This window comes from Pollachius pollachius (genome assembly GCF_949987615.1).
Source record: "Pollachius pollachius genome assembly, chromosome: 12".
NCBI lineage: Eukaryota > Metazoa > Chordata > Actinopteri > Gadiformes > Gadidae > Pollachius > Pollachius pollachius.
The window spans coordinates 21,519,897-21,546,745 of NC_136945.1; the positions used below are offsets into that span (position 1 = coordinate 21,519,897).

The 26,849-nt window shown below is 46.9% G+C and overlaps 1 protein-coding gene across 1 annotated transcript in view; it reads right to left on the reverse strand.

The window, feature by feature from the left end:
* grm7 (glutamate metabotropic receptor 7) overlaps window positions 1-26,849 on the reverse strand; it is a gene marked incomplete at both ends in the record, with an annotated part of 188,799 nt that overhangs the window by 26,788 nt on the left and 135,162 nt on the right. Inside the window, 2 exons of the mRNA XM_079747220.1 lie at window positions 5,031-5,966; window positions 25,671-25,810. Coding sequence (XP_079603346.1) covers window positions 5,031-5,966; window positions 25,671-25,810 — 1,076 coding nt within the window. The remainder of the gene's footprint in view (window positions 1-5,030; window positions 5,967-25,670; window positions 25,811-26,849) is intronic.

Below are 26,849 nucleotides of genomic sequence, written 5' to 3' on the forward strand. Positions count from 1 at the left end.
GGCGGCGGTGCCTTTATCGTGATCTGAATGCGATTCATGGAATCAGAGAAGGTTGCGCAACATCCTGTTAGCAAAAAAAGGGAGCGCACCTATGTTCCCCGGGGCCTATGTTCCCCGCTTTGTATGTGACCGGGGAACATAGGATCCGGAGAGCAAATCTTTTTTTCGTAGGATGGTAGGGGCAAGTACCGCCTTTTTTGCTTCTGATTCTCCTGTGATCGGTTAGAATGTCTCTCCTCCGATTGGTTATGGTTAGGGTTAGGTTTAGGGTTAACCCTCACCCTAATCCTAACCCTAACCCTAAACCTGACCCTAACCCTTCGCACCTGGGGAACATAGGACCTGGGGAACACAGGGATGACCCCCAAAAAACAAAAGTAAAATCTGATCACGAAGGACATTAACGGCATGTTAGCTTCCCGGTACTGTGAGCAGAACTAACGAAGGCCCGGTAAAACACTGTAATCATGAAGCTCTTAGCATGATAGCATTCAAGCTGCATTCAGTTGGGTATGAGAAGAATACGATGAGGGTGGGTTTTTGTGAACACCGAACATCACATGCAACTTGGTTTCATTGGCTGCTTGTCGTTGTTCAATTCAACCATTAAAACACCCAAAATTAAAACAACAATTGAGAGGGAAATTAACTTACGAGTGTGTGATATCTCAAATAATACAGCTACATAACCCAGAGATGTGAAGCAGTCTTCATTTTACAATTGGCTTCTCTTGGTATCCCTTGTGCGTTTAATTGGAATTTAATTAGCAATTGAATTGAGAGTTGAATTGTGAACTACAGTGTTCATTGTATCGATTTGAGATGGGTATGGATTGCAAATGTAACCGAATTGTGAAATACATTTTACCTTCATTTGAAATAATCTTTAATACGAGGAATTCTACGGCGATTTCATAGGCCTGTCATGTGTTGCACTGAATTATGACTTGAACTGAATCAGGACCGATCCAATGCAGTCCCACAGACCTCCATATGGCTGAGGCGTTTTCCACCGAGGAAACACATTAAATGACTGGCCTGGAGCCAGCCTGGCGTGAAGTCCACTGTGAGCCCGTGTATGCTGCGTTCATCACGCCGTATTCATCACGTCTCCCTCATAGAGGCTGGAGCTCTGTGAAGAGGCTTCGGCCGAACTCAGCCGAGAGCTCATTCAGAGCTCTCCATTGACCTCCTGCTCCGCTCTTTCACTGCAGGAAGACTCTGCACATGAAGGCGTCCTCAAGGGGAACCTATGAGTCCTCAACATCAATGACTGTGTGTGTGTGTGTGTGTGTGTGTGTGTGTGTGTGTCTGTGTGTGTGTGTGTGTGTGTGTGTTTGTAGGGGGTGTGTGTGAAGAATGGTCAAGTTAATCTGTGGTCATGCACTCCTCCACCCCTCTCTATTATCAACTCTTGTATGTGAATGTATTGTATGTGTGAAGGTGTGTGTGTGTGTGTGTGTGTGTGTGTGTGTGTGTGTTTGTGTGTGTGTGTGTGAGAGAGAGAGTCTGTGCACAAGCAGATGTCTGTATATACATGCACGTGTATACACACTAGCCATCATACTCGTTTCATGTTCTCACCATAAACCCCACCTTCTCTCTCTCCTTCCCTGGCGTCTCTGTCCCTGGTTCTCTCTCCTCTCTCTCTCCTATGCGTCCCTTCATCTCTCTACCATCCGTGTCGCTCACTTTCCCTATACTCCTCTCTCTCTGCGTGAGTGTATGTGTGTCTGTCTGTGTGAGGGAAGGTTTATGTCTGTGCTCATACGTGGGTGTGTTTGTGTGTGTGTTTTTGTGTCTGATTTCTCTGTGCTTGCAAGATTTTGTGTGTGTCTTTCTGTGTGTGTGTGTGTGTGAGCGTTTGTTTGTGTGTGTGTGTGTGTGTGTGTGTGTGTGTGTGTGTGTGTGTGCTTGTGTGTGTGTGTGTGTGTGCTTTGGTGAGCGGTGGCAGCCTTCATCTGTAGTCCCAGCATGCACCAGGCAGGTAATGACAAGCTGCAGACTACCAGAATGTCACAACTTCTCCCGATTGCTGCTGACGTCAGGCACTTCTCATACACACACACACACACACACACACACACACACACACAAATACACAGTTTGCACACAGTTACGCACACACATATACAGACACACACATACATAGACACAGTTCAAATCGAAAAAACACACACGCATTTGCACACATACACACGTAAAAACCTCTGTGAACACACACGGCTGGTCATCGACAGTGCTCGTTGCGCGTACAAACACACACACACCCGAACATGGTCCTGCCCAATTACCCCTTTGTTTTGTCCATTATGATGTGCCTACGTGCATGAATTAGCAGATGTAGTTACACTCATGCGTAACATTATAAAAATGCACAGGTGGGCACTTACACAGAGTTGCATGCACCTCTTTCTCCACCACTCACCCCCCGCCCCCTCTCTCTTTCTCTCTTGTTTTACCACTCTCTCAGTATCCCTCGCCCACCTGTCTCTACATCTGCATATTGTGGACAGACACTACATTCACATGGCTGAGCAGGGGACAGCATCAATATTCTTGTCGAGGAATAAGTTACACTAAAATGTGAGGAGTAGACAGTAAACAGTGATTTCAGTATATGAGAAAAATACATTAGTATTGAATTACAAACCATGGTATCGCACAATGTATAACTCAACAGTAACTATATCGGAATTCATCTTCAGGGGAGAAAATACATTTTAACGAACATGACGGTTAACATTTACGTTCATTAACGCTAGCTAGTGAGTTAGCGAGTGAGCTAGTGAGTATCACTGCTTCCCTCCCTGTCTCTGGGAGCTTTTCCATGAGGTTCTTAGCCATCCCAGGGTCCGGAATAACAATCTGTGCTTCCTCAGACACCAGAAGGCCAGATAACCAGCCCACTGAATGTCAAACATCAAGTCCAATGCTGCAAATGTCACAAGTAATGGCACGGACGAAACAGATGTTAAGCATTTGCCTGTTAATAAAGTTGATTCTACATGACAGTCCACATGGACAAGGGCAGAACTAATGTTATTAACACTGCATTATAGAGTAATTTACATCGTTAAAAACATTGTTTTGGCAGATTGCGTTTGACATTTTACGGAAAACTTAAGGTCATGACTTCAATGATGTGAAGAAAAGATTTCTGAAAACTTTTAATTAGGCAGAAAGGTCAGGAAATTACAAGGAAAGCCTTTCAACTAGGCTCAAACTTCGCAGTCGGTCTTCAAAGAGCAGTGACAAGCTTATGGTTTCAAACGTTGTCTGTGGGCCAGCGACGCATGGGGACTATCGGATAACGTGTAGCGCAAAGGTTCTGGGTTCAATTCCCAATTTCCCAAGCCTACCTAAAGGCGTTGTGTTGCAAGATACCTAGCACCAACCTGCTCCAGAATGTCAGGAATCTGAATTCACAGGAAGTCACTTCGGATAAAATCAAAAGCTAGATAATAAAAATACAAAAATAAGGGCTAATATTATTGGACAGTCAGCCTCTGAGGAGACACAATGTAAAGTGTGTGGATGTCGTTATTTAAAGACATCCACACTCATGGGGTTTTCTTCTGCTATCCATTTCTTCTTAAATAAATGTGATTAGCATTAGGAGACATTTAATTCGGGAAAAGAATATCAGGCCTTCAGCAATGTACTCAGACAATCATTTATAAAATGTTTTCTATAAATGATCATCCGGCATAACAACACATAATAAATAACAATAAGATACCCTTGCTTTACTCTGTATTTTTCACATTTTCATTCATTCATTTTTCAGGGGGGGGGGGGGGGGGGGGGGGGGGTAAAGTGAGTTAATTGAGATTCAGGCCATAGAGCTAATCATTTATTCATGGCAGCACAGCTTTTCGTCATGGCCGATAAGAAAGAATCCTGTCTGGATTTCCTCTAGGTTAATAGAATGACAAACAACACAGTGGGCTATTCATTATGAATAATGAAATAATGTTCCACTTGACACACACTCTTCAGAGACCGGGTGTTGGCATGGAGACCAACTCATTCATAATTCCTGTGTGACAGGTGGGGTTTCGCTCACAGAAAATGACCACACGCTGAACAATTAAGGCTTTTAAGATAGATTACGTCAGTCATTTGCTTGTGGGGTGCACTAATAGGCAGCTAGAGCCACGGGTTCTTTTAGAACAAGCTTAAGAATCGATCCTCTCACCGGCACTGCTTCGACAAACTGTAGCTTAACAGACAGGGCTACAAGCTAATCCTTAAATAAATCAACATGGATTTAAAGCCTAAAATACAAAACCATGCGTTATCCATTATTCATCAGTTCCATCCCTAACTGTTAATCCTTCCATAAATCTACCATCCCTCCTCCCTCCTCACTTCATCCACTCCTAACTGGCCACTCACTCATCTTTTTTTCTATCTATACATACGTACAAGCTCGCATATATGTATAGCCTGTTAAGAATTCCATTTCAAAGGGCCCCACAGACTCACATTCAACATTTTAAAACTTTGCATGGAAAAAAAGGGTCAAGAAAGTAAACCTACTTCCAAGGAATGAACTATCCCTACATCCATCCCTTCATCGTTCCATCCATCTCTCCATTGATCAGTCCATCCATCATTGCATCACAACCATCAATCCATCCATCCATCCATTCATCCATCTTTACATCATGTCATCGATCCAACCAGTGAAACATTAACATTTACATTAAGGGCATTTAGCAGACGCTTATATCCAAAGCGACTTTCATAAGTACATTTGTCAGAAGAGAGAGAAACAACAACATATTGCTTTTGGTACAGTGAGGATGTTCATAGAACCAAGTGCCAAGCACTAACAATCGCTAGGTTAACCAATTCCTTGCATACAACAGAGAAAGCTAGGGTAAGATGTTCGACAACGCTAAGCACCATTTTTAAGTGCAAGGACATAAAATAAGTGTGAATATTAAGTGCCAGGACGTACAGACACACAATAAGTGCTTAACAGGGATTTGGGGGGTTAAGCGATGCAGAGTCTAGCTTACCTTCTCCGCAGACTGCGCTGTGCCGAAGAAGATGGGGATGAAGGCCAGCCAGACGATGCAGGTGGTGTACATGGTGAAGCCGATGGGCTTGGCCTCGTTAAAGTTCTCCGGCACGCCGCGGGTCTTGATGGCGTAGATCGTACACGTCACCATCAGCAGGATACTATACCCCAGCGAGCAGATGATCTGCAGATCCGTGATGTCGCACTTCAACACCCCCCTCGCCAGACTTGGATTGATGGTCTTCTGCTCGTCGTAGTCTATGATGGTGTTGGGCGGGTCCACGCCGAACCAGATGAACACCCCCAGCAGCTGGGCGGAGATCAGGCTGGAGGTGATGGCCAGCTGGGAGGTGGGGCTGATCAGCCGCGGCGCCGTCACCGACTTCTTGCCCTGCTCGAAGATGCGGTAGATGCGGTTGGTCTTGGTGAGCAACGCGGCGTAGCTGATGCACATGCCCAGCCCCAAGAAGATCCTCCGCATGGAGCACACGCCGACGTCCGGCTTGGCGATCATCAGGAAGGTGATGATGTAACAGAGGAAGATCCCCGTCAGCAGCACGTAGCTCAGCTCCCGCCCCGACGCGCGCACGATGGGCGTGTCGTTGTGGCGCACGAAGGTGGCCACGACGAACATGGTGGCCATGATGCCCAGCACGGCCAGGAACACGGGGATCACTGCCCAGGGCGAGCTCCACTCCAGCTTGACGATGGGGATGGGCTGGCAGGCGGTGAGGTTGGGGTTGGGCCGCATGTTGTAGGAGCACAGCTTGCAGGTGAACTCGTCGTGTTGGTACTGGTAGCCATCGCAGGGCTCGCAGTGCCAGCAGCAGGGCATGCCCTTCACCACCTTCTTCCTCTCGCCCGCCTTGCAGGGCAGGCTGCACACCGAGCTGGGGATCTGTAGCTCCCCTCGGGGCCACTGCATGTCCTCGATCTGGTGGGGGGGGAACAACACAAAGGGGTTCAGGAGGACACTTTGGTTGGGTCACTGCAGCTGGTTTGTAATCTAAAGGGAGTGAGGTGGGTTCAGGGCTGGGGCAATGAGGCTGCCTGCAGGTTAGGCTGCAGACTTCCAGTAGAAGTCGTCTGATGTATTATTGCTAAGAAAATAAGAAAATATTGGAAGATTTGAAGTTTCTTTGTGAGTCTCATTATCTTATTCATTGAATAAGATATTTTAGGAATATCCCCCCCAGCCATACCTACATCGCTGTTCAGCTTGTTTTATTTTCAAAGGTCTTTAAAGTCGGTTTCTACACAATCGACTCATGCTATTCTGAACTGTATGCAGCACTGTTCCATCTCCAGCACCGTGTCTATGCTACACTAATTTCACAGCACTATTGATTAGCAGCTTGACCGCTGCTAATATGTAATGAGCACACTATTATGGAAAGATCAATATTAGCAAATTCCTCCCGGATCATTACAAGAGATGAAAATAACGTCCTTTCATCGAAATAATTGCTGGAGTGGAAACGTTGTTTGCGTTTAGCCTTTCAGGCCTTTGTATTGACTTGTGTTACCGTTGCATTCATTTGAACATCTGTTGATTCAAGATTACTGACGGACTAAAATGCGGCACTTACATCCATTTAAAGCCTAGCAATATTCAGTTCATTTCGGTAACAACTAAAGTCTGGCACTTTCTTGTCAAACCTCCTCCATCAACGATCCCTTTTGCGTCTATACGTTTGTTACTACGATTCTACCTTCCCTACGCGACCACGCAACCACACCATTTGAAGACGCCTCTAACACGCCTGGTGTACATTTAACATTCATAGCGCTAATGCTCATGTCAGCGGCCCGTGCCCCTGTCCGCCCTGTGTGTGAACGCCACGTGTAACTACCCCGGGGCGACTCGGGAGCGGCGGGCTAGGTGTAGGCAGCGGAGCGAGGCGACACGGGGCTTTTGTCTGGCCGCGGCCGGCGATCCCTTTTCCCTCTGGAATACCAAACAGAGCCATTGTCACATCCACTCAACCACCAACCGACCCAACTGCCTCCCTACGCCCCTGCACCCACACCAACCCCCACAACCCCCACCTACACCACTGAGCCCTGCAGCGCCAGGACAACACAGAAGGAAAGGCAACAACAATCTCCATCCAAATGTCCCTGTGTCGCTCTGTTTTGGATTGCTGCCTTTACGAGCGGGACAGTGAGGAGGCAGACAGGAGATTGGTTTGGAGATGAGAGTGAATGACATGTAGCCCGGAGAACCGCAGAGGGGGGGGGGGAGGTTTTGTCACACAGGGGGCTCTGGAGAGGTGTAACGCCAACCTGGTTGGCTGACCAGGGAGCCGAGCGACCCCTCGAGCCACCATGCCCACCCCCGGTGTCTATTCTATTTCTATTCTACCTTTTTCATGGGCCTCCAGGGGCAGAGACAACATCAGGAGATGACCAGGGGGCGGTGGAGGGATAGAAGCAGGACCGGGGTGCAGCTCTGCAGCTAGTCAGCTAATGGTCCAGAGAGGTTCTCATCACACAAGGTACGGCATAGGTCAGAAATCTCAGGCGAAATATAGATTGGATTACTCAATACATTGGGTAAATGTCTCTCTGGGATACAAAGCTAGATTTGTGTTTCGACAAAGACACAAAGCTAGGGATATTTCCAGGTAAAAATAATAACATAATCTTCAATCAGAGCAGTTAATTAAATGACAGAAAAGGGCATTCATTTAACCACGGTCATGGTTGAATGACAATTATGTGAACTGTTGTTTGGCTCTTTTAACAACAATTTAAAGTCACCAAATTGTCGTATGGCCCTGCCAACTGAAAATATCTGGACTTCGGGTCTAGGGCGTCAAGAGACATTCATCAAAATGCTCTGAGAAAGATAATTCAGGGGCGTGCAGGTACCTAGTGACTCCACCATATTGAGTTCAAGCCTCCAGAAACTAAAAGTGTGTCCATCCTAGTACGGACTGGACCACACAACGGGCCCTATTTTAACGGTCTGAAACGCAAGTGAGAAGCGCCAAGCGCAAGTAGCTTTGTGGGCGGTTCTATGGCGATGTTGCTATTTTACCGGCGCATAAATCTAAAAAGGGTTGGTCTGAAGTAGCCTAATTACCCGTAGGTGTGGTTTGGGCGTAACGTGCAATAAACCAATGAGAGTGCCAGCTCCCATCCCCTTTAAGAGCCATGAGCGCAGTTGAACCTGACGAGTTGATATTTTGACAGCGCGTCTGCAGTCTCCGAGGAGACAGATGCATGAATTTCAAACTTCAAATGGCTCAGTTTATGGCCAAATAATATGGCCTTATTCACACATGGAATAGCGTTTTCTAACTTCAGAAACACTGAGTTCTCAAATAAATTTCGGCAAAGAAAACTTAACACACATATGATATGCAGTAACTGTGGTTCTATTTAATGATATACGCCAGCATTACTCATTGCGCGGCTCGCAAGCCACATGCGGCTCGCCAAGCCTCTATTTGCGGCTCGCATGGCGGTAAAAATATACAGTGATATGATCATGCAGTGAATACAGATATTTAAAAAAACAATACAAACAATTATTTAAAAAATAAATCAACAGCGGCATTAAAAGGTGGAAATATAGCCTTGTCTAGAAAATATTTTTAAACTTGCTCGGCTCTACGCTGACTGCGGGGTTGCCAGATTGGCGGTTTTCCTGCATAACAAGAGAGAATGTGCTCTGTGGATGGACTTATTCTTATTAACTTATTCTTCAATAGCTTCCATGTTATGTGACCCAGTGTCTCCACATTATTCCAGAAAATAGCACACAGTCACACAAGTCTTAATTTTCCTCTCAAAGTGCACCAGATTGATGCATTCCAGGTTAAAAGGTACCAAATTTTCTTCCGGGGGAGCATGCCCCCGGACCCCGCTAAGGACCGGGTTCCCTCCACAGTTTCACAAAATTCTGTGGGAAACACTGCTTCAGGGAGGACATATTATTAAGCAGGCATACTTATTTATGACTGGATTTATAGCTTTTGATACTTTGCGGTAAAAATGGCTCTCCTGTTGATGTCATCCTGTCAGTGCGGCTCTCCTGAAAAAAATAGTGAATACCACTGATGTACGCAATGCATTGACAAACATCGTTTCTTACCAGTGTTGTGTGCATTATCGTTATCGACTTGTTTTCCTAATATGCATGCGTCCCCCCGTTAATATACATTGCCATGGACTGTATTATGCTTTACGTGTTTAGTTTGCGTGTGTTTAAACAGATGGACGCACACACGCGCGCCCGCTTTCATTAATTCTTTTACACATACACCCACGCGCCCGCATTCATTCATTCTTTTTAACACTCACTCGCGGTAAAACAAGGTTTTCTCACGATCAAATACCCATAAATGATGGGCTTGTACACGATGTCTGTGTCAAGAAAATATGTGTTTGCTGTACGGTGTTTGCAGATGCATTGATTTAAAAGTACAACTTATTACCGCTATATCAGCTGTTCTTTCCCAAATAATTTACCAAGAATGTGTGGCTAGGTAGATGAGAGAAGCAAAGTGTATGCGTGAGGTGTACAAGCAACATTATGCATGGGCCCTTAAAATAGCATCTGAACAACGCACCACTGACTTTAAACCAGGTATTTCCTGGTTTGTGGCGCAAGTGGTTTCTGAAACTACAAAATAGCACCGGGGAACGTTTGCGGCAGAACACGCCTCCTCCTTTCGCCGATCCGCCCCTTGGGGCGCAAGATCATTCCCGAATTTACAGGCGCGTGGCGGTGGAGGGAAAAGAACGCTCTGCGCCAGATGCAAACTAGCAATGACACATGCGTCAGTGTAGAAAGTCAATTGCGCCGGATGCAAGATAGGGCCCAACGCCTGTGAGCGTTGACTCTGCCCTGGGGCAGTTGATAGGGACAGAGCTACAAAGTTAAATTTGGGATGAACTCTAAGCCAACGTTCTTGAGATAAAGACTGCATAGAGTGACCCAGAACCGGGAGTCAAGTCGCAGGTGGAACCCTAAAGACGGAGAAACAGGTGTCGGGAGGTGTGGTGGTACCAATGAAAATATAAAAAAGCGTGAGAAATATCTAGAAGGAGGTGCAGCAGAAGGAGTGCTAATGTTGCCTGTAATCTCAGAGTCAGGATACCCTCTGACAACATTAACAGCCAGCTGCTTTTGGACTCGAGATGGAGTGGGTGGAGCGGATGGACATCAGCGAGGGGCATCCCAGCTCACATTCAGGGAGGCGTGAAGGAATCAGTATGCAGAGAACCCGTTCTGATCTGACACCTCACGTTAAGAGGCACGCGATGCAGCTGTGATCGGGAGAGAGCTCTACCTGCTTCACTGAACAAGCTCCAGCTCCACCGGCCGCTAACTGGATGCAGATTCAAATGAGGTTCACAAAACCGCCAGCGGCGACAGCGGCTCGATCGTTTTATCCTCCATGCCCGTCGCCACGACTACTAAGGAGCGAGTGAGCGAGCAGGGGGGGAGGAGGCGGGGGAATACCGATGTTCAATAATTCACTCTGAACTCTGGAGAGGTGCTAGAGCCCCCGACAGATCCGCACCTGGATGCTGCCGGGCTTCAATCTGTGTCATAGTCAACACGCTGCTTCCTTTGGCCCTGAGCGCTGACGTTTAGAAAGGGATCAGAAGTTGGTCAGCGCCCAGACATATTGTACTGTACTGATAGGCTATCTGTCATACATCTAGATGCCAGCACATCGATTCTGGAAATGGCTTGGGAAATCCGCCTCTCAAGGGGTTGCTTGAAAAAGGTGGCCTCAGTGGCCTTTTTTTAACAGATAGGCCAACATGTTGTGAACTCAGAACGCTCCTGTACTCCTGAGCTCAGGGAGGGAGATTACAGCGGCTATCTGGTGTCAAACTCAGACTTTATCTCAGACTCAGATGCATTCTTGTTTTATAAGAGAGGAGGGAGCATCGACATGGACGCGAGAGAAGAATCGGCAAACAGCGCCGAGACGAAAAGATAGGGGGAACAAAAAACAGTGAATTACTTGTTAATCTCAGGCTAACTTCAACATCAATTAACAGGAACAAACACGCTGTTCGGGTTTGAATGTTGACGCGTGCTTCGCCGCACGACATCCAACGCAATTAAAACCCTCGGCCTCCCATAATGACTTTCACGCGTTTAGCAGGCAAATAAATTCGGTTGCAATTAAACTCGATTAAATTAAACTTTTGGAAGATTGATTATGACGAAATGGAAGCAAGATTAGGCTAGAAGAGAAGAAAGAGAGAGGGAGAGAGAGAGAGAAGTGGGGGGGTGAGGAGGGAGGGAGAAGGGAGGGGGAGAGAGAGAAGAAGAAGAGAGAGAGAGCAGGGAGAGAGAGAGAGAGAGAGAGTTGGGGGGGTGAGGAGTGAGGGAGAAGGGAGGGGAAGAGAGAGCAGGGCATGTCAAAGAGGTCAGATGTGTAATGAAGAGGGATAAATGAGCAGGGGAGTAAAATGGTGATGCAAGAGGGAGCAGGCATGCCCAGAATATTGTGATTCAACCTCTTCTTCCCGGGCGTCACCTGAGACACAGGAGAGACAGGAAGGGGTGCTTCTCTCTCTCTGGGTTTCTCTTTCTCTCTATATATTCTCCTGCCTTTGTTACTGTCTCTCTGTTTCTCTCCACTCTCTATATACATTTCTCTCTCCCGCTCTCTGTTTCTCCCTCTCTCTATGTTCTCTATATTTGTTCGTCTCTCTCTGTTTCTCTCTATAGCGTTTCTCTCTCCCACCTTTCCCCCCCCTCTCTCTATATTCCCCTATCTTTGTCTCTCTCTGTTTCCCTCCACTCTCTTTCTTCATCTCTCTATACATCTGTTTCTTTTCTGGCTGCCGTTGTGTTTCTGGGTCTCTCTTTATAGGCTTCCACCCTCTCGCTCTGTCTCTGTTTCTGTTTATCTCTCGTCCTCAGGGCCCTCTGCCTCTCCTGCTCTCTCTCCCTCTTGGTCTCTCTTAACATCTCTTTCCCTTTCTTCCTTTCTCCCCCCCCCTTCTCTGCCTTTCTTCAATTCCTCTCACTTCACCGGGCTCTGTTTCTAAAACTCTCTCTGTCTCTCTCTCTCTCTCTCTCTCTCTCTCTCTCTCTCTCTCTCTCTCTCTCTCTCTCTAAAATGCCATCTCTATTCTCCTTCTCTTTGACTCCCCCCCTCTCCGTCTCGATCTCCTCCTCCCACAATCTCTCTCTCCCTCCCCCCCTCCCTCTCGATCTCCTCCTCCCCAATCTCTCTCCCTCCCTCCTTCCCTCTCCCTCTCCCTATCTCTCCCTATCCTCCCCCCCCCCCCCCCCCCCCGCCCCCTTCTCCTCTTATCAGTGGCTGGCAGCCCCTGCCAGTCTCCTCCGCTCGGTTGAACAGCGCTGCCAATAAATCAATCAGCCCACCGACATGATGTCATCACAGGTCATATGACCTCCCGCCGCCCATCCAGCCAATGAAGGGCTTGACGGGGGCTAGGGCCGGGGCTCCGCGAGGGAGACATCGCAGCGCAGCGAGTCGTCGCTGTCCACCTCCTCTGAGGTAGCAGGGGAGGAGGTGACCTGATTCATACAGGAGACATTAATCTCCCTCTCCCGCTCTCAAATTCAAATTCAAAGTGCTTCATTAACATGGCAGTATTTGAATACAGTATTGCCAAAGCATATTCGAGTTACACAAGAAAAAATGTACAAATAACAGATAATAATAATAATAATAATAATAATAATAATAATAATAATAATAATAATAATAATAATAATAATAATAATAATAATAATAATAATAATAAAAACAATAATAAAAACAATAACAACAACAATAATAAAATAAATAAAAAGTCAGACTGAATCTCTCAGGTTATGACATTTCAGGACATATTGTTCTGCCAGGGCAGCAGAAGGACCTTCACCAAGAAGAATTTCAATTTTGCCCTTATGTTCCATGTCTGCAACATCCGGAATATAGGTTTGTAATTTGGTGAAGTATATCTTAAATGTCATATTTTTTTACAAGGTAAAAGGAAGTGCTCCTCTGTCTCAATCTTCTCTGCCTCTCTCTCTCTCTCTGACTCCCTATCCCCCACACTCCCTATATTCCCCTCTCTCTCTCTCTTTCTCTCTCTCTCTCTCTCTCTCTCTCTCTCTCTCTCTCTCTCTTTCTCTCTCTCTCACTCTCACTCTCACTCTTACTCTCACTCTCATGCTCACAATCGCTCTCATGCTCTCTCTCTCTCTCTCTCTCTTTCTCTCTCTCTCTCTCTGTCTCTCCCTCTATCTATCTCTGCTTGACTGTTTTCTGACCTTTTCTCCCTTTGCTAAACCAGTGGTATCGCCGTTAATATTTGCGTTATTATTTCCAAGAATATATAGATATTGTAAATGTTTTGTCGGAAGTCTAGGGAGTAAACACCTCTCCTCCATCCTCCCATCCATCTATCTATCTCTGTCTATCTATCTCTCCATCCTTTACTCTCTCCCATCCATCCCCCCCTCTCTCTCTCCCTCCCTCCTTCCCTCCCTCTATCTCTCCCTCCCTCATCCCCTCCCTCCCTCCCTCCCACCCAGGGTGTGACAGATTCCATGGTGTGTATAACATCTTGTCAGGTGCCAGGCGAGGGATCATGAGTACAGAAGTAGAGAGGACCAGTGCAACAGTGGGACACAGCTATGCACACATGGATATACAAACACAGCCTCAAACTAAGTGACACACACATGAAAGCCTGCGCACACAAACACATACACATCAAAAAACACAGCCTCAAACGACATCGCACACACATGGAAGCATCCACACACACACACACACAACAACACACACAAATATGAAAACACAGCCTCAAACTACATCACACTGGATGCAATTATTCACACATTCACACACATACACACACACACAGAAGAAAATGTGCAAACAGACACACAAACACACACACACAGACATGAATATGCAAACAGACACACACAGACACACACAAACACACTCACAGGCTCAGAGAAATTAGCACAGACACACCATTCACACAAAAAGACTCGGGGCCTGCGGGCCTGGTAATAAGTTCAGTCAGCCACACACTCCCCAAAACCCACACACAAACACACAAACACACAGACACGCAGCCAGACACAAACACACAGCGGGGGAAGACAAACAGAGTGCACTCCCAGTCGATCACGCGCTCCCTTCCTGTTAACGTGTGCCGTGCTGCAGTCGTTAACGGGGGGGTGGGGCTGTGAATCGGGATTAGAACGATTCATTGAGCGGAGGAGAGAGGGTGCAGAGTGCGTCGCCGCGAGGCTGAACGTACGCCTCCACCTGATCAGTGTCGGGACGGGCTGCCGCCGCCCAAATCAGGAAGAGGTCGAAATCACGACGCCATCTGGCCTGGAAGGCCGGCTGCCCTGCCTCTTGAGTCATCCTCAAACATCAGTACAACGTTTTTTTTAACCAAAAATAAAAAGGCTGCGTTTGTCGCGCAAACACAGGCTCAGTGCACCGCAAATATCGGAAGTGGTGGGCACCTGATGGGGCTTTTTCCCATCAACAAGTGTGGAAACATGCTGTGCGCGAGGACATCTGACTGGTTCCACATTCTGTCCGGATGGATAAAATGCGAGTGGGAAAATGTGAGAGAACCAACCATCAGTAAGCATTGAGTGGAACACAGACACCGGAGGGCATGGGAGACGGAGTCTCCGGGGTAGTCGAGCGAGGAGCGGTGCTCCTGATGCTGCTCTAGGACAGAAGGTTCTGGGCTGAAGTGAGGATGACGACCATTTGGAGAGAATAAAGTGTTTCCGAAGAGATGCTTTAGAAGATCAGGTCCAGGATGATGTAAATTTAAGGGTGATTGGTTTGGCTCCTGGGGGAATGGGTTCTGGGATTGAACCCCAATGTCCGAAGTCTGCCTAGCTGCCCTTGAGCAAGAGGCCCCAACCCCCAAGCATCTTGCTAATGACATAATTTGTAAACAAATGTTTCCTGTAAGTGTCTCTGGATAAAAGTGTCAGCTAAATCGGTAAACGGTAATTACAAAATGTGATGGTAGTGAAAGATTAGATCAAATGTATATCAAGAAATTATATAATAAATATAGTTTGACATTTGGTTCCAATTAAAGTGTTGTTGTGGAAATAGTCAGGGTTAGACAGATCATAAGAATGCCTCATAAAAGGGAAGATTAACATTAACATTTGAAGACAAAAAAAATAAGTAAAGTAAAGCAATTTAAGTAAAGCCTTTCATAGTAATCTCAGCAGGGTATACGATTCTTTAAGCTATTCTTGTCAGAAGTGTTCGCTCCTTTCCACTTGATTTTGCTAGAATGTGGCAGTACTTTATTTCCGCGCTTGAATTATACTACAAAAAAGAAAATAATATCTTCTGTGTTTGTTATTATTGGAACAGAGAGTTGAAGAAGGATTTCGCTCTCCCCCCAAGTGTGCAGGTGTTGCATAAATCGGTATAAGAGCCTTTTTACCTCCAAGCCTTCATCGAATGGCTTCAGAATCAGCAGGCAAAACAAACAACATTTGAATAATCTCATTCCCTCTCACCGCTAATAGAGCACACTTCCATGCCTTCTACCACACTGATGTGTGTCACAGATTCCAGGTGAAGATTACCAAGGACTAGCTATGTTTCTGCACTGATGGCCTTACCTCCTATCTCTTATATCCCTCCTGGAGACGACTCTTTCTCTGTGATTCCTATCATGTAGAACGTAATCCAGCAATCACTCTGTTCAAGGTATCCAAGCTTAAACATCCCACTCAGAGGACCAGGTGTGGGGAACACTGGATTTGGAACAGCGGAACAAATTCTGAAAGGATTACCCATCGGAGATCTTCATTTCTTTGGTAGCACAGGACCTATTCACCACAGAAACGTGAGGCAATCTAAGTATTCGTAGAGCACCATCCTATTAGAAGAGGTTTGCAGCGGCCAGATGATTGAATTATTGGTGCACTTTTCTTCACACACCAGTCCCTTTTCAATCAGGGTATGTTTACAATTTGCAACGGATTATATGCAACGTTTGGGTTGAGCGCAGTCCTGCTGGCCAACTATAGATGGGTGACATCCCTTTAAAATGGGAGCTCATCCAGTGATAGACACCCTTGTAGAGTGGTCTTTCTGTTGAGTGAATCCATCCTGTCTTGCCAAGGCAGACTTCCCACGCACGGCTTGTTTTCAGGATTTAGGGAGACTGTGGTTTAAAGTGGTGGATTTGAACTGGCAACCCCTGTTCTCGCTTCACACACACAGCGTGTTTTCATAACTTATCCAGTACACGGCTCAAATATGTGTATTTGAACTGGCAATCCCTGTTCTCACTTCACACACAAACAGCTTGTTTCCGTGACTTATGGGGGCCGCGGCATAACTCAGTGGATTTGAACTGGCAACCCCTGTTCTCTCTTTAAACACACAGCTTGTGTTTTCATGACTTATGGGGACCCGCGTCGTCTTTGAGGAAGCGGCTTTGGCCAATTTGAGGACCATCAGCGTCCTCTCCGAAATCACTCCAGCTCAGCGGCAATGCATGTGGACCGGCGGGGAGAGGGCTCTCAGAAAGATCAAGGTTCATACTAGATTAGACCTAATGAGGACCCAGACCTCTCTGTTTTTTCTCCCTCTCTGCATGGCTTTCAGACATGAAAGTAGCTGCCTTTTTTTTCTCTCTGAGTGAGAGAGAAGGAGAAACAGAGAGAGAGAGAGAGATGTCAGGGAGAGAGGTTTCAGATGGCTGTACAGGAGAAGATTCACGCCGGCCCGACGGTCGGGAATCCTCTTTAATCGTCAAAGTGAATTCCAGCAGGGGAGTTTTCAGTTTTATTCTATCTGGTTGAGTTTTATTTTTACCCAGAGCTTCAAATGAATGAGACAAAATGGCTGAAATGAGCTGCGAGATGAAACCAGTGAGATGGTAACGGCACAAGGAACGATGACAAACGGAGGAAATGGTCTTTGAAACGTGTTTTCTTAGCAAAAGTTTTATGCAGCATAATGAATATTATGATGGGTTTGTTTTATAGTGTTCAGTTTTTTCCTGTGATTATTTATAATGTGTGTGTGTATGTGTGTGTGTGTGTGTTTTTAGATCTATGTATGAGTGGGTGTGTGTGTGTGTGTTTGGTTGCTTGTATCCACGACGTGTGAGTGTGTGTGAGTGTGTGTGTGTGTGTTAATGACGAAATGTGTGAGTCCATTACAGGGGTACTGATTATTCTACTGGAATCACTCAAGTGGTTAAGCACACAAACATATGTATGCATGTTTCCTTTTGTGTCTGTCTTTGGAAGCTTACAAACACTTTGTATTTGTAACTAATGTATTTGTTTGTGTTTTTGTGCGGGCATGTTGGTGTGTGGTGCTTATTTGTGTGTGTGTGTGTGTGTGTGTGTGTGTTTATTTGTGTGCGTGTGTGTGTGTGTTTGTGTGTGTGTGTGGGTGTGTATTTGGGTGGACATGTGTGTATTCTTGTGTGTGTGTATTTGTGTGTGTGTATTTGTATTTTTGTTTGCTTGTGTGTGTGTGTGTGTGTGTGTGTGTGTGTGTGTGTGTGTGTGTGTGTGTTTGTGTGTGTGTGTGTGTGTGTGCATAGCTCGAGCATTTGGGTTTTATTGCTACGACCATCCGCAGCCCATCTCCTCCAAGGCTGCCAGAGTGGAACATCTTCCTTTTGGATTACACCTTTAATCACAACACAGTTCACACAGACTGAGGCCTCCTTCACCTTTTTTCAGACCGTAAAGAAACTCTTTCTCCCGGTCACACCTTGATGTGACCCCCTCCCCCCCAACTTCCCTGAAGTACAAGTTTGCTTCAAACATCCCATGATTGCATGATTGATTGTCAGTGAGAGTTGTGTATTTTTCACTCATTTTTCCTCGTTAGTTCTCCATGTGGGACGTCTGGATCTCTCGTTAACAGATCCAGACGAGGTGGAAAAAACTAGTGAGGGCTTTTATTGTGGACTCCAGGTTCACGAAATAAAAGCGTGTGGTTATTTTATTTTGGACTCCAGGTTCACAAAATAAAAGTGTGTGGTTCCCACCTTGCTTCCTTGAAATGCTAGGTCCTCTACTGTCTTCTCGGCGGCTATGTTTGGCCTCTTAATGCTTCAGAAATTATAAACTTCTATTTGCTTTCAATGAAAAACAGTCTCGCACAGATGGATGCTGAACATCCTTCTCTGCTGTGAGTTGCCTCTTCGAAACCGTTCGTCTTCATTTTGAAATCGATTTGAAGTTCGGCAATACCAAGCTGTCTAAATGCCACCTTTGTTTTGTGTGATGCCATGAATGCCTTCCACTGGTGTCTTCACTTATAACAGCATCTGACTGGTGCGTCTACTTCTATTGTCTCCTTATGCTCACAAAAACTTTCAATGAATTTCCAGCATGCAACCCTTCAAAGATGTCTTTGGTTTACTGCCTTATCTTCTCTTGGCCGCTATGGATTTGTAAAGATTAAAAGCAACTTTTTTAGGACTTAGGTCTTTTAAGTTAATACATTTTTACAACTCACTCTCCCTCTTTTTAATCATTATTTTATGGGGAATATTAACTCTTACATCAGCTGACCTTGGTCATTTAACTTTATCTAATTTATATGATGCAGTGAATACACAAAGCAAAAGTGAAGTGTGTCTGTGTGTGTGTTTGTATGTGTGTGCTTGTCTGTGTGTGTGTTTGTTTGCGCGTGTGTGTGTGTGTGTGTGTGTGTGTGTGTGTGTGCGTGTGTGTCTGTGTGTGTCTATCTGTGTGCGTGTGTGTGATTTTGGCCCCTTGCTTTGATCATGCGTGCATTCCTCCTACAGAACTCCTGAACACGGTCACGACTCAGGTCTCCTAAATGTTGCTTTCCCCCCACCACCTCTCCGTCCTGTCCCACGCCCATCACTGTCAGACAGACCGTGCAGTCTGCAATCCCCTCCTAGTCTTCATCAATTATACACGAAACACAAGTGTGGGATATGGAGCTGCGACATCCTCACTCCTGTGACGGCTCACCCTCCTCCTCCCCTCGTTATCCCTGTCTCCTTCCCCCTCCTCCCTCTGCCACCTCCTCATTTCCTTTTAATCACTCCTTCTCTCCTCCTCCCCTCGTTATCCCTGTCTCCTTCCCCCTCCTCCCTCTGCCACCTCCTCATCTCCTTTTAATCACGCCTTCTCTCCTCCTCCCCTCGTTATCCCCGTCTCCTTCCCCCTCCTCCTGCCACCTCCTCATCTCCTTTTAATCACTCCTTCTCTCCTCCTCCCCTCGTTATCCCTGTCTCCTTCCCCCTCCCTCTGCCACCTCCTCATCTCCTTTTAATCACGCCTTCTCTCCTCCTCCCCTCGTTATCCCTGTCTCCTTCCCCCTCCTCCCTCTGCCACCTCCTCATCTCCTTTTAATCACGCCTTCTCTCCTCCTCCCCTCGTTATCCCCGTCTCCTTCCCCCTCCTCCTGCCACCTCCTCATCTCCTTTTAATCACTCCTCCTCTCCTCATTATCCCCGTCTCCTTCCCCCTCCTCCCTCTGCCACCTCCTCATCTCCCTTTAATCCCTCCTCCTCTCCTCCCATCCCCTCCATCTCCCCCTCTCCTCCCACCCCCCTCTATCTCCCCCTCTCCTATCACCTCCTCCATCTCCCCCTCTCCTCCATCTCCATCAGCTGAACAACACTTTTACCTTTCCCAATAATCTGGCGTCCCTTTGAAACGCCATCTAATGCAACATCGTATCCTGAAACAGAGTTGAAACAACATCTGTCTGTTTAGTCGACATTTCACGTAGCGCTTATCTTTGAAATCCTTTCCATGAATACACATTCAAAATGAACAAAAGACAAAACCATTAAATAGAAACCTTGAGAATCATTGGATAAGCCAACTTCTCCTTTAGTTGGTAAAAGTTTAAAGGGAGTTTGAGGTAAGGAAATGAATGTAAAATGTGACTTGTGGATGTGCTCAGACCTGTACTTATCTCTGGAGGAGTACAGAATACACCATTGGCATTTTGGAAAAAAAACCTCACACTCATTCCTCTGACACGCACGCACACAAACACAGACACGCACGCACACAAACGTGCACACACACACACACACACACACACACAAAAACACACACACATTCACACCCACACACACAAACACATACAAGACTGACAGTCAAGCAAGAGCCACTTCTACCTCTTTCCCAACCATCACCCTTGCTCCATCCTCCTCATTCGCTTTCTCTGTCTCTCACTCTATTTCCCTCTCTTTCTCTTGCTCTCTATCTCCGTATCTCTCCCTCTCTCATTCTTGCTCTCTTCTCTCTGCCTCTATATGTCTCTCTCCCTCATCCTCCTGTTCTCTCTTTCTTTCTATCTCGGTCTATCGCTCTCTTGTTATATCCTCATCCTCTCTCCCTCACTCCGTCCCTCTCTCCTTCCCCCCTCTCTGTCTCCCTCAGGTGGAGGCCATTACAGCCTGCATATATACACAAGCCAAAGAGAGAAGAGAGAGAGAGTGTCACGTCGCGCAACAATCAATTCTGTCCTCCACAGCGACGGGTTCCAGATCGCTCATACACAAGACGTTTGCTCGGGGCAGGAAAAATAAATTACAAGTGATAAATTGAATTAATCGGGAGTGTTGCTAGAGGAGAAGGGGGAAGAGAGGAGCACAGAGGGGAGGGGAGGAGGGGATGAGGAGAGGAGATGGGAAGAGGAGGGGATTAGCTGTCTAGCATCCGTTGGCAGAAATGCCCAATAATGGCTGCACTAGACACTCATGTGTCTAGTGGATATATTATGGTTTGGATCCTATAACAGCGTATATTGTCAACACTGTCTACCTAAATGATCAAGAAGAAAAAGAAAACTGTACTTATTTTTGCATCAACATTTCTCTGTATATTTGTTTCAGTGGGCTCTTCCCGTCTTGGATTAATGAATAAACCACCTTATCCTATCTTACCTTACGGCGATCCCATACATCGGTTGTACTTATTTCTTTCTATTCCGGCAGTTTTTTTTGCGGTGGCCTTTAGGGATGGGCAACGATCGTTGAATAGTCGAATAGTCGGAGTCACGTGGAAAATCGAATAATGAATGTCACTATCGTTATTTATTACACGGCTCTTGGCTCTTGCATTGGCCTTCACAACTTCCGGTGCCGAATAATTTTTTGATAATTCACCGTTCCTAAGCATATAACGACCGCTGTCAAGGAAAGTGGATCTTTTTTTATGGTTATGTAGTCCGTTAAGTGGATAAGTAGTCCGGTAACTTATCAACCCCAGGGTCCTCAGTTGCTAAGCGACGTCAACGTCTTTGGCCGACTATTTCTCTGCTAACACTACGAATGCTGGTCACAAATCAATTGTAAAAAGACACACCGTGTGGAGTTATTTTTTGGCCATAGTTTCCATATGCTAAAGACGTCTCTAGTGTACCGTCATGCAGGCTGTGTTCAGTTTAAGATATTTTGTGATTTCTTGCCGATGATCCATGGCTGCCTTTGTGAATGTCGGCACACATCAAATAATCGATACTTCGTTCCTACCACCCACGGATTATTCGACCATGAAAAAATTGCGTTATTTACATCCCTAGTTGCCTTAACAGCAGAGAACCAGAGTTGTTTGACTTCACTCCGTTTATGTGCTTCAGCGGTGAGGATTCGATCAGTCAGACGGGATCGAGGTCTGTACCGCGCCAGGACTGACGTTCACTAGCCCCCCCCTCCAAATGGATAACCGCTTAACCGCTAGACAGGTTCCGAGGACGCGACCGCCAAACAATAACCTGTCTCGGCCCACCGGCGCCAAGGCAACCGATCCCAGCGCCTGGAGATCACCTCTGAATTCTAAACACCGCTCCGAAGCATCAGCCTCCGTGAGGGACGAATCTGTGATTAATCATCACCACGATGATGAGGATGATGATGGTGATGATGAGGAGGACAAAACAAACAATAGGGTTCTGTGCTTTGTTTTGATACCTTTAAACAGTCTGCACTAGTGAGAGAGGGGCGAGTTTTACGGCGATGAAGGCATTTGTATCGCTGTTTTTTCTGTTTATTGCTTCCCTTGATGTCTATCAGCCCGGGTAAGGGTTTGTTTATTCGGCGTGTCATCGCCTCCCATTAACTGAGCTCGTTGACGGCGAAAACCGTCTCAGACAAAACCCTCCTCTCTCCTCCGTCGCGGTTCTCGCTGCGTTTGTTAGCGAGGATCTCCCGCTGGGTTGTGGCTGCGCCTCCGACTAAATGATGAGCTGCCGCAGTCCTAGAGATTGGAGTGGCTCTGTGTTAGCGGCGAGCCGGGGCAGATAACTGCCACATAAACCGTGACACCGAGCCATTAGGCCAAGCCCAGGTCTGATTGATGCACGAGGCTGTCACAAAGCCCAGGGATGCCACCCACACAGACCCAGTGCAGGGCCTGCAGGGCAGCTGAGGGACTGGGGGAGGGAAGGGGGCTGGAGATACAGAGACAGATAAACAGTGAAGAGGGAGATGGAAAACAAAATGTTCCTTTTTACACATTTTTGCATAATGATCACCGCAGAAATTTCCCTCTCTCGCAGAAATGTTAACACAAACACACGGACTGTTAACACACACACACACACACACACACACACACACACACACACACAAACAGACACTTTCTCTCACACACACACACACACACACACACACACACACACTCACAAATACACACACACACACACACACACACACTGACAACACTTCATTCAAACATTCACTCATTCACTTATATTGAATTGGCAACTTGTATTGGACAAAATAAATAACAGAAAAACAGATGAGTCCAAATGCAACGAGTTCTTACAAAGCCTTGCATCATGCCCTCACCCCCGACTGATGAAGAGGATTCCCTCTCCACCCTCCGGAAGTTTCCAAATGCGGGACACAAGATGTCCGTGACCATAACCCTGAGGGGCATCGGACTCCTCCTTTCTCCTCCACCTCCTCCTTTACCTCTATCTCTCGTTCCTCGCTCCTTCTCTTCCACCTCCACACCTCCTTTTCTTCATACTGCTCCTACTCCCCCTTTTACACCCTCCTCCTCTTATGCAAACCCCCCACCTCCTCCCTCCTCCTCCTCCTCCTCCCCTTCCTCCTCCTCCTTGTTGTCTTCCTCCTCCACCTCCTCCTCCTCCTCCTTCTCCTCTACCCCTCCTCCTCCTCCTCCTCCCCTTCCTCCTCCTCCTTGTTCTCTTCCTCCTCCACCTCCTCCTCCTCCTCCTCCTCCTCCTCCTCCTCCTCCCCTTCCTCCTCCACCTCCTCCTCCTCCTCCTCCTTCTCCCCTCCATAAAAATCATGGCCGCAGATCGGATCAGAGGGTAATTCCTCCTCCCGGCTCCTGTCCCTAACTGCATGTGGCCTCTGCCAGGAGCGTACGAAGCGCGCTTTCGCCGCCTTACATTACCTCTGACTCGAGGCACATCTCTGAGCACGCGGCCGCCGATCGCAGTGTCGGCGGCCGTCGCCTGGCCCCCTCCTCAAACAGAAGTACCCTCAGAGGAGCGAGCGGGGCCGCGACAGGGACGCCGTAATGGGAGGCCTAATAGCACGGGTCCACAGCACATCTGGCACACCGCGGGCTGTTTGGGTGAATAATTTAGTGGCGAGGGAGCGAGCGGCGACAGGAGGTGTGAAGCTGCAGACGAAGCCACCGCCGCACTGTTATAGTACCAGACCGGGGGACTGTTTCTCTCCTTTTTTTCACCTTTGTCTCTTTTATACTGCGATTAGCATAGGCTAATCGGTCTGTGTGAGCAACGGAATTCATTTGCTTTTCATGTTTATGAATGCCCCGTTAGAGCTGCAGAGGGCTGGAAGGACGGGCCGGTTTGATGTGGAATGTCGTTTTTGTAGCGCACTTGTCGTGAGTGTTTTCATGTACAGAGCGGCCGTGATATACTTCAGCAGCTGACAATAACACAAGTTGACATTGCCTGGAAATCAGCATAGATAGATGTCGTGATCATACTAAACTTTGCCTGGCACTGCTCTGGAGAATTCCCCATGGATGAGATGAAAAAGATGAGGATTAGGACACTAAGAAAGTATTGATATATGTTAGAGCTGCATAATCACAAAAGCTCCCTTCCACATTTAAAGGTGCTTGAATAGATATCTCACGTCCACATTTAAAACGGCACTCAAAGAAATCGCCCATCCACATTTAAAGCTGCATCAACACAAACCTCAAATCTGCATTTAAAACTGCACTCACACAAACTTTACATCCCCTTTTAAAATTGCACTAAACTAATAGATCAGTAGTAATGAAATCAAATCAATCAAAATGCTCATTCTGAGTATTATCAGTGTGATTAATGCAGGCATGAACACCACTAAGTAGCTTTTTTAAATCGTATAGCTTCCCTGTATTAAGGGGAAGGTTTCTTATGCAAAATGGCGTGACAGGCAGACACTCACTCCCCCCGGAAGACTGTCATATGTATGAGTCAGAGGCTGACAAACTTTGAAGAGCACCGTTATGAATAGTTATGAATTCTTGAAATAAATATTATTCTCGGAGGCATCAGTGTGTTTACTTTTTGTTCAATGAGGAAACAGGGGGAGCGACAGATAATGAGTGACAACGCTGGGAGGGAAACGCCAGATAGCTCTGCAGTCTAGCATGAAGGGTGTCCAGTAAAAAAGCATGTCTGCTCCCTGATACCGCATTATAGAATCACAACAAGCAAATCACTCAAAATGGTACCATAACAGAATGCGTATTTCCTCTAACCCCTTGCCCACAAACGTCCCTCTGACCCATATGCTTGTTTTGACTTACTTCGAGAATAAAGATAGCATGACTTTGTCTCATCACTTATGATGAATGTGCTTTTACACCGATTTCAAGGGCAAAAGTCTTGCGGTTGTCCGACGTATTCGGGCGTAAATGTTATTTTCCGTGATCTCATTAGCTTTTGCACTCGACATAATGAATACATATCGACTACCTGCTAATATAATGACCGGCCATGGCTTGATTACTTTATTGGGTGTTTAACTAGGACGCTGTGTATGGGTTTGCGTGTTTTTTTTGCTTATTCGTTTGTCATCTGGCTGCAGCGCAGACAGATTGCTCATTACCTCTGGACTATTGGAACCATTCCAAACCTCACTGGGATAATTTAATGAGTTGGAAGCATTTAAGAGTTGTACATGCTTCAATAGGTAGGCTTGTGGGCAGGTATGCTAGGTGGTAGGTAGCTAGCTAGGTGATTAGGAAGGAAGGTAGGCTGGGAGATGATAGGTGGTTGGTAGATGGTTAAGGGGTTAGCTTGGTAGCATGGTGGTTGCTAGGGAGGTCTGTGTTTATGTCTGTAGGTAGGCTGGTAGCCGGCTAGCTTGGTAGGTAGCTGTATAGCTAGGCAGGACAGTAGCTAGGTGGTTGCTAGGGAGGTCTGTGTTTATGTCTGTAGGTAGGCTGGTAGCCGGCTAGCTTGGTAGGTAGCTGTATAGCTAGGCAGGACAGTAGCTAGGTGGTTGCTATGGAGGTCTGTGTTTATGTCTGTAGGTAGGCTGGTAGCCGGCTAGCTTGGTAGGTAGCTGTTTAGCTAGGTAGGACAGCAGCTAGGTGGTTGCTAGGGAGACAGGTGTTAAGGCAGATGGGAGTGTAGCTAGGTGGTCGGCCCCAGGCTCTTACGTTGAGGTGCAGGTGCTCCGTCCACTGTCCGATCACCCGGTACCCCGGTCCGGTTACGTTGTTCCACTGGTACTGGAAGAGGTCGTACCGCCCGGGGGCGTCGCCGTTACGGTTAAACGTTACCGACGTACCGGCACTTCCTGTTGATAGAGAGCACAATCAATCACTCACCCAATCAATCAATCAATGAAGAAATCGGAGGTGAACTAATCGTCCTAGACTAATTAAAATGAATCAGTACGACTGAAGGAACTTAAGAGAATCTCTGGGGACGAGCAAGAAGGAAAAGACAGCCTAAGAGATAAGGTCATGTTTATTAAGGCGGGACATAATGGATGAGATCAATATCTGACGACAGGGGCATGAGTGTGCAAAGCAGCACGATGGGTGCAAAAAGTGTGAGCAAAAAGTTTCTCTGTGTGTTGTCACAGGAAGAGATGACAATAACCGATAATAACTTCCTGAGCACTTTTAAAGTCCTTCCCCACTGGGCTGCTGCCTCATTCGTTTCAGTAATGTGAAACCATTCACAGCAGTGACAGCAGCAACAGTGAGGTTCTACTGTTCTGCACGCACGCGCACACGCATCCATCCCACTTGAAGCGTTGTGACAGCGGTGTTCAATGGGTCATCTTCCTGGAGGTAAAGCACCTCCCCAAACTGAGGAGCAGAGAGACCCCTGGAGTCTGGAGTTCACAGCCCGACTGCCTCCTCACTTCCTGGGGTATGACAGGCTGGCTCGCCCCCTGAAGTCGACTCTCTCTGTCTGGGCTTTCTGCGGGCCCCCGGCCGCCTTACTTCCTGCTGTCTGTGTGTGTGTTTTCATAGCCAAACGGATGGGGCAGTGGCCCCAACTCAAAGACAAACTCCTTATTAACTTTGGCTTGTTTCCCCCAGTCGGCAGGAGCCTGGCGGCTGGTCCAAGTCCGTCAATCAGTCAGACAATGTGTGATACATAGAGGGAGGGAGAGAGAGAGAGAGAGAGAGAGAGAGAGCGAGAGAGACAGAGGTATAGCGACAGGGGCAGATATAGAGATGGATACAGTGAGAGAGACAGAGAGAGAGCGAGAGAAAGAGAGAGACAGAGAGAGAGAGAGCGAGAGAAAGAGAGACAGAGACAGTGACAGAGTTGTGAGGGAGAGAGAGAGAGGGAGGGAGGGAGAGAGCGAGAGAGAGAGA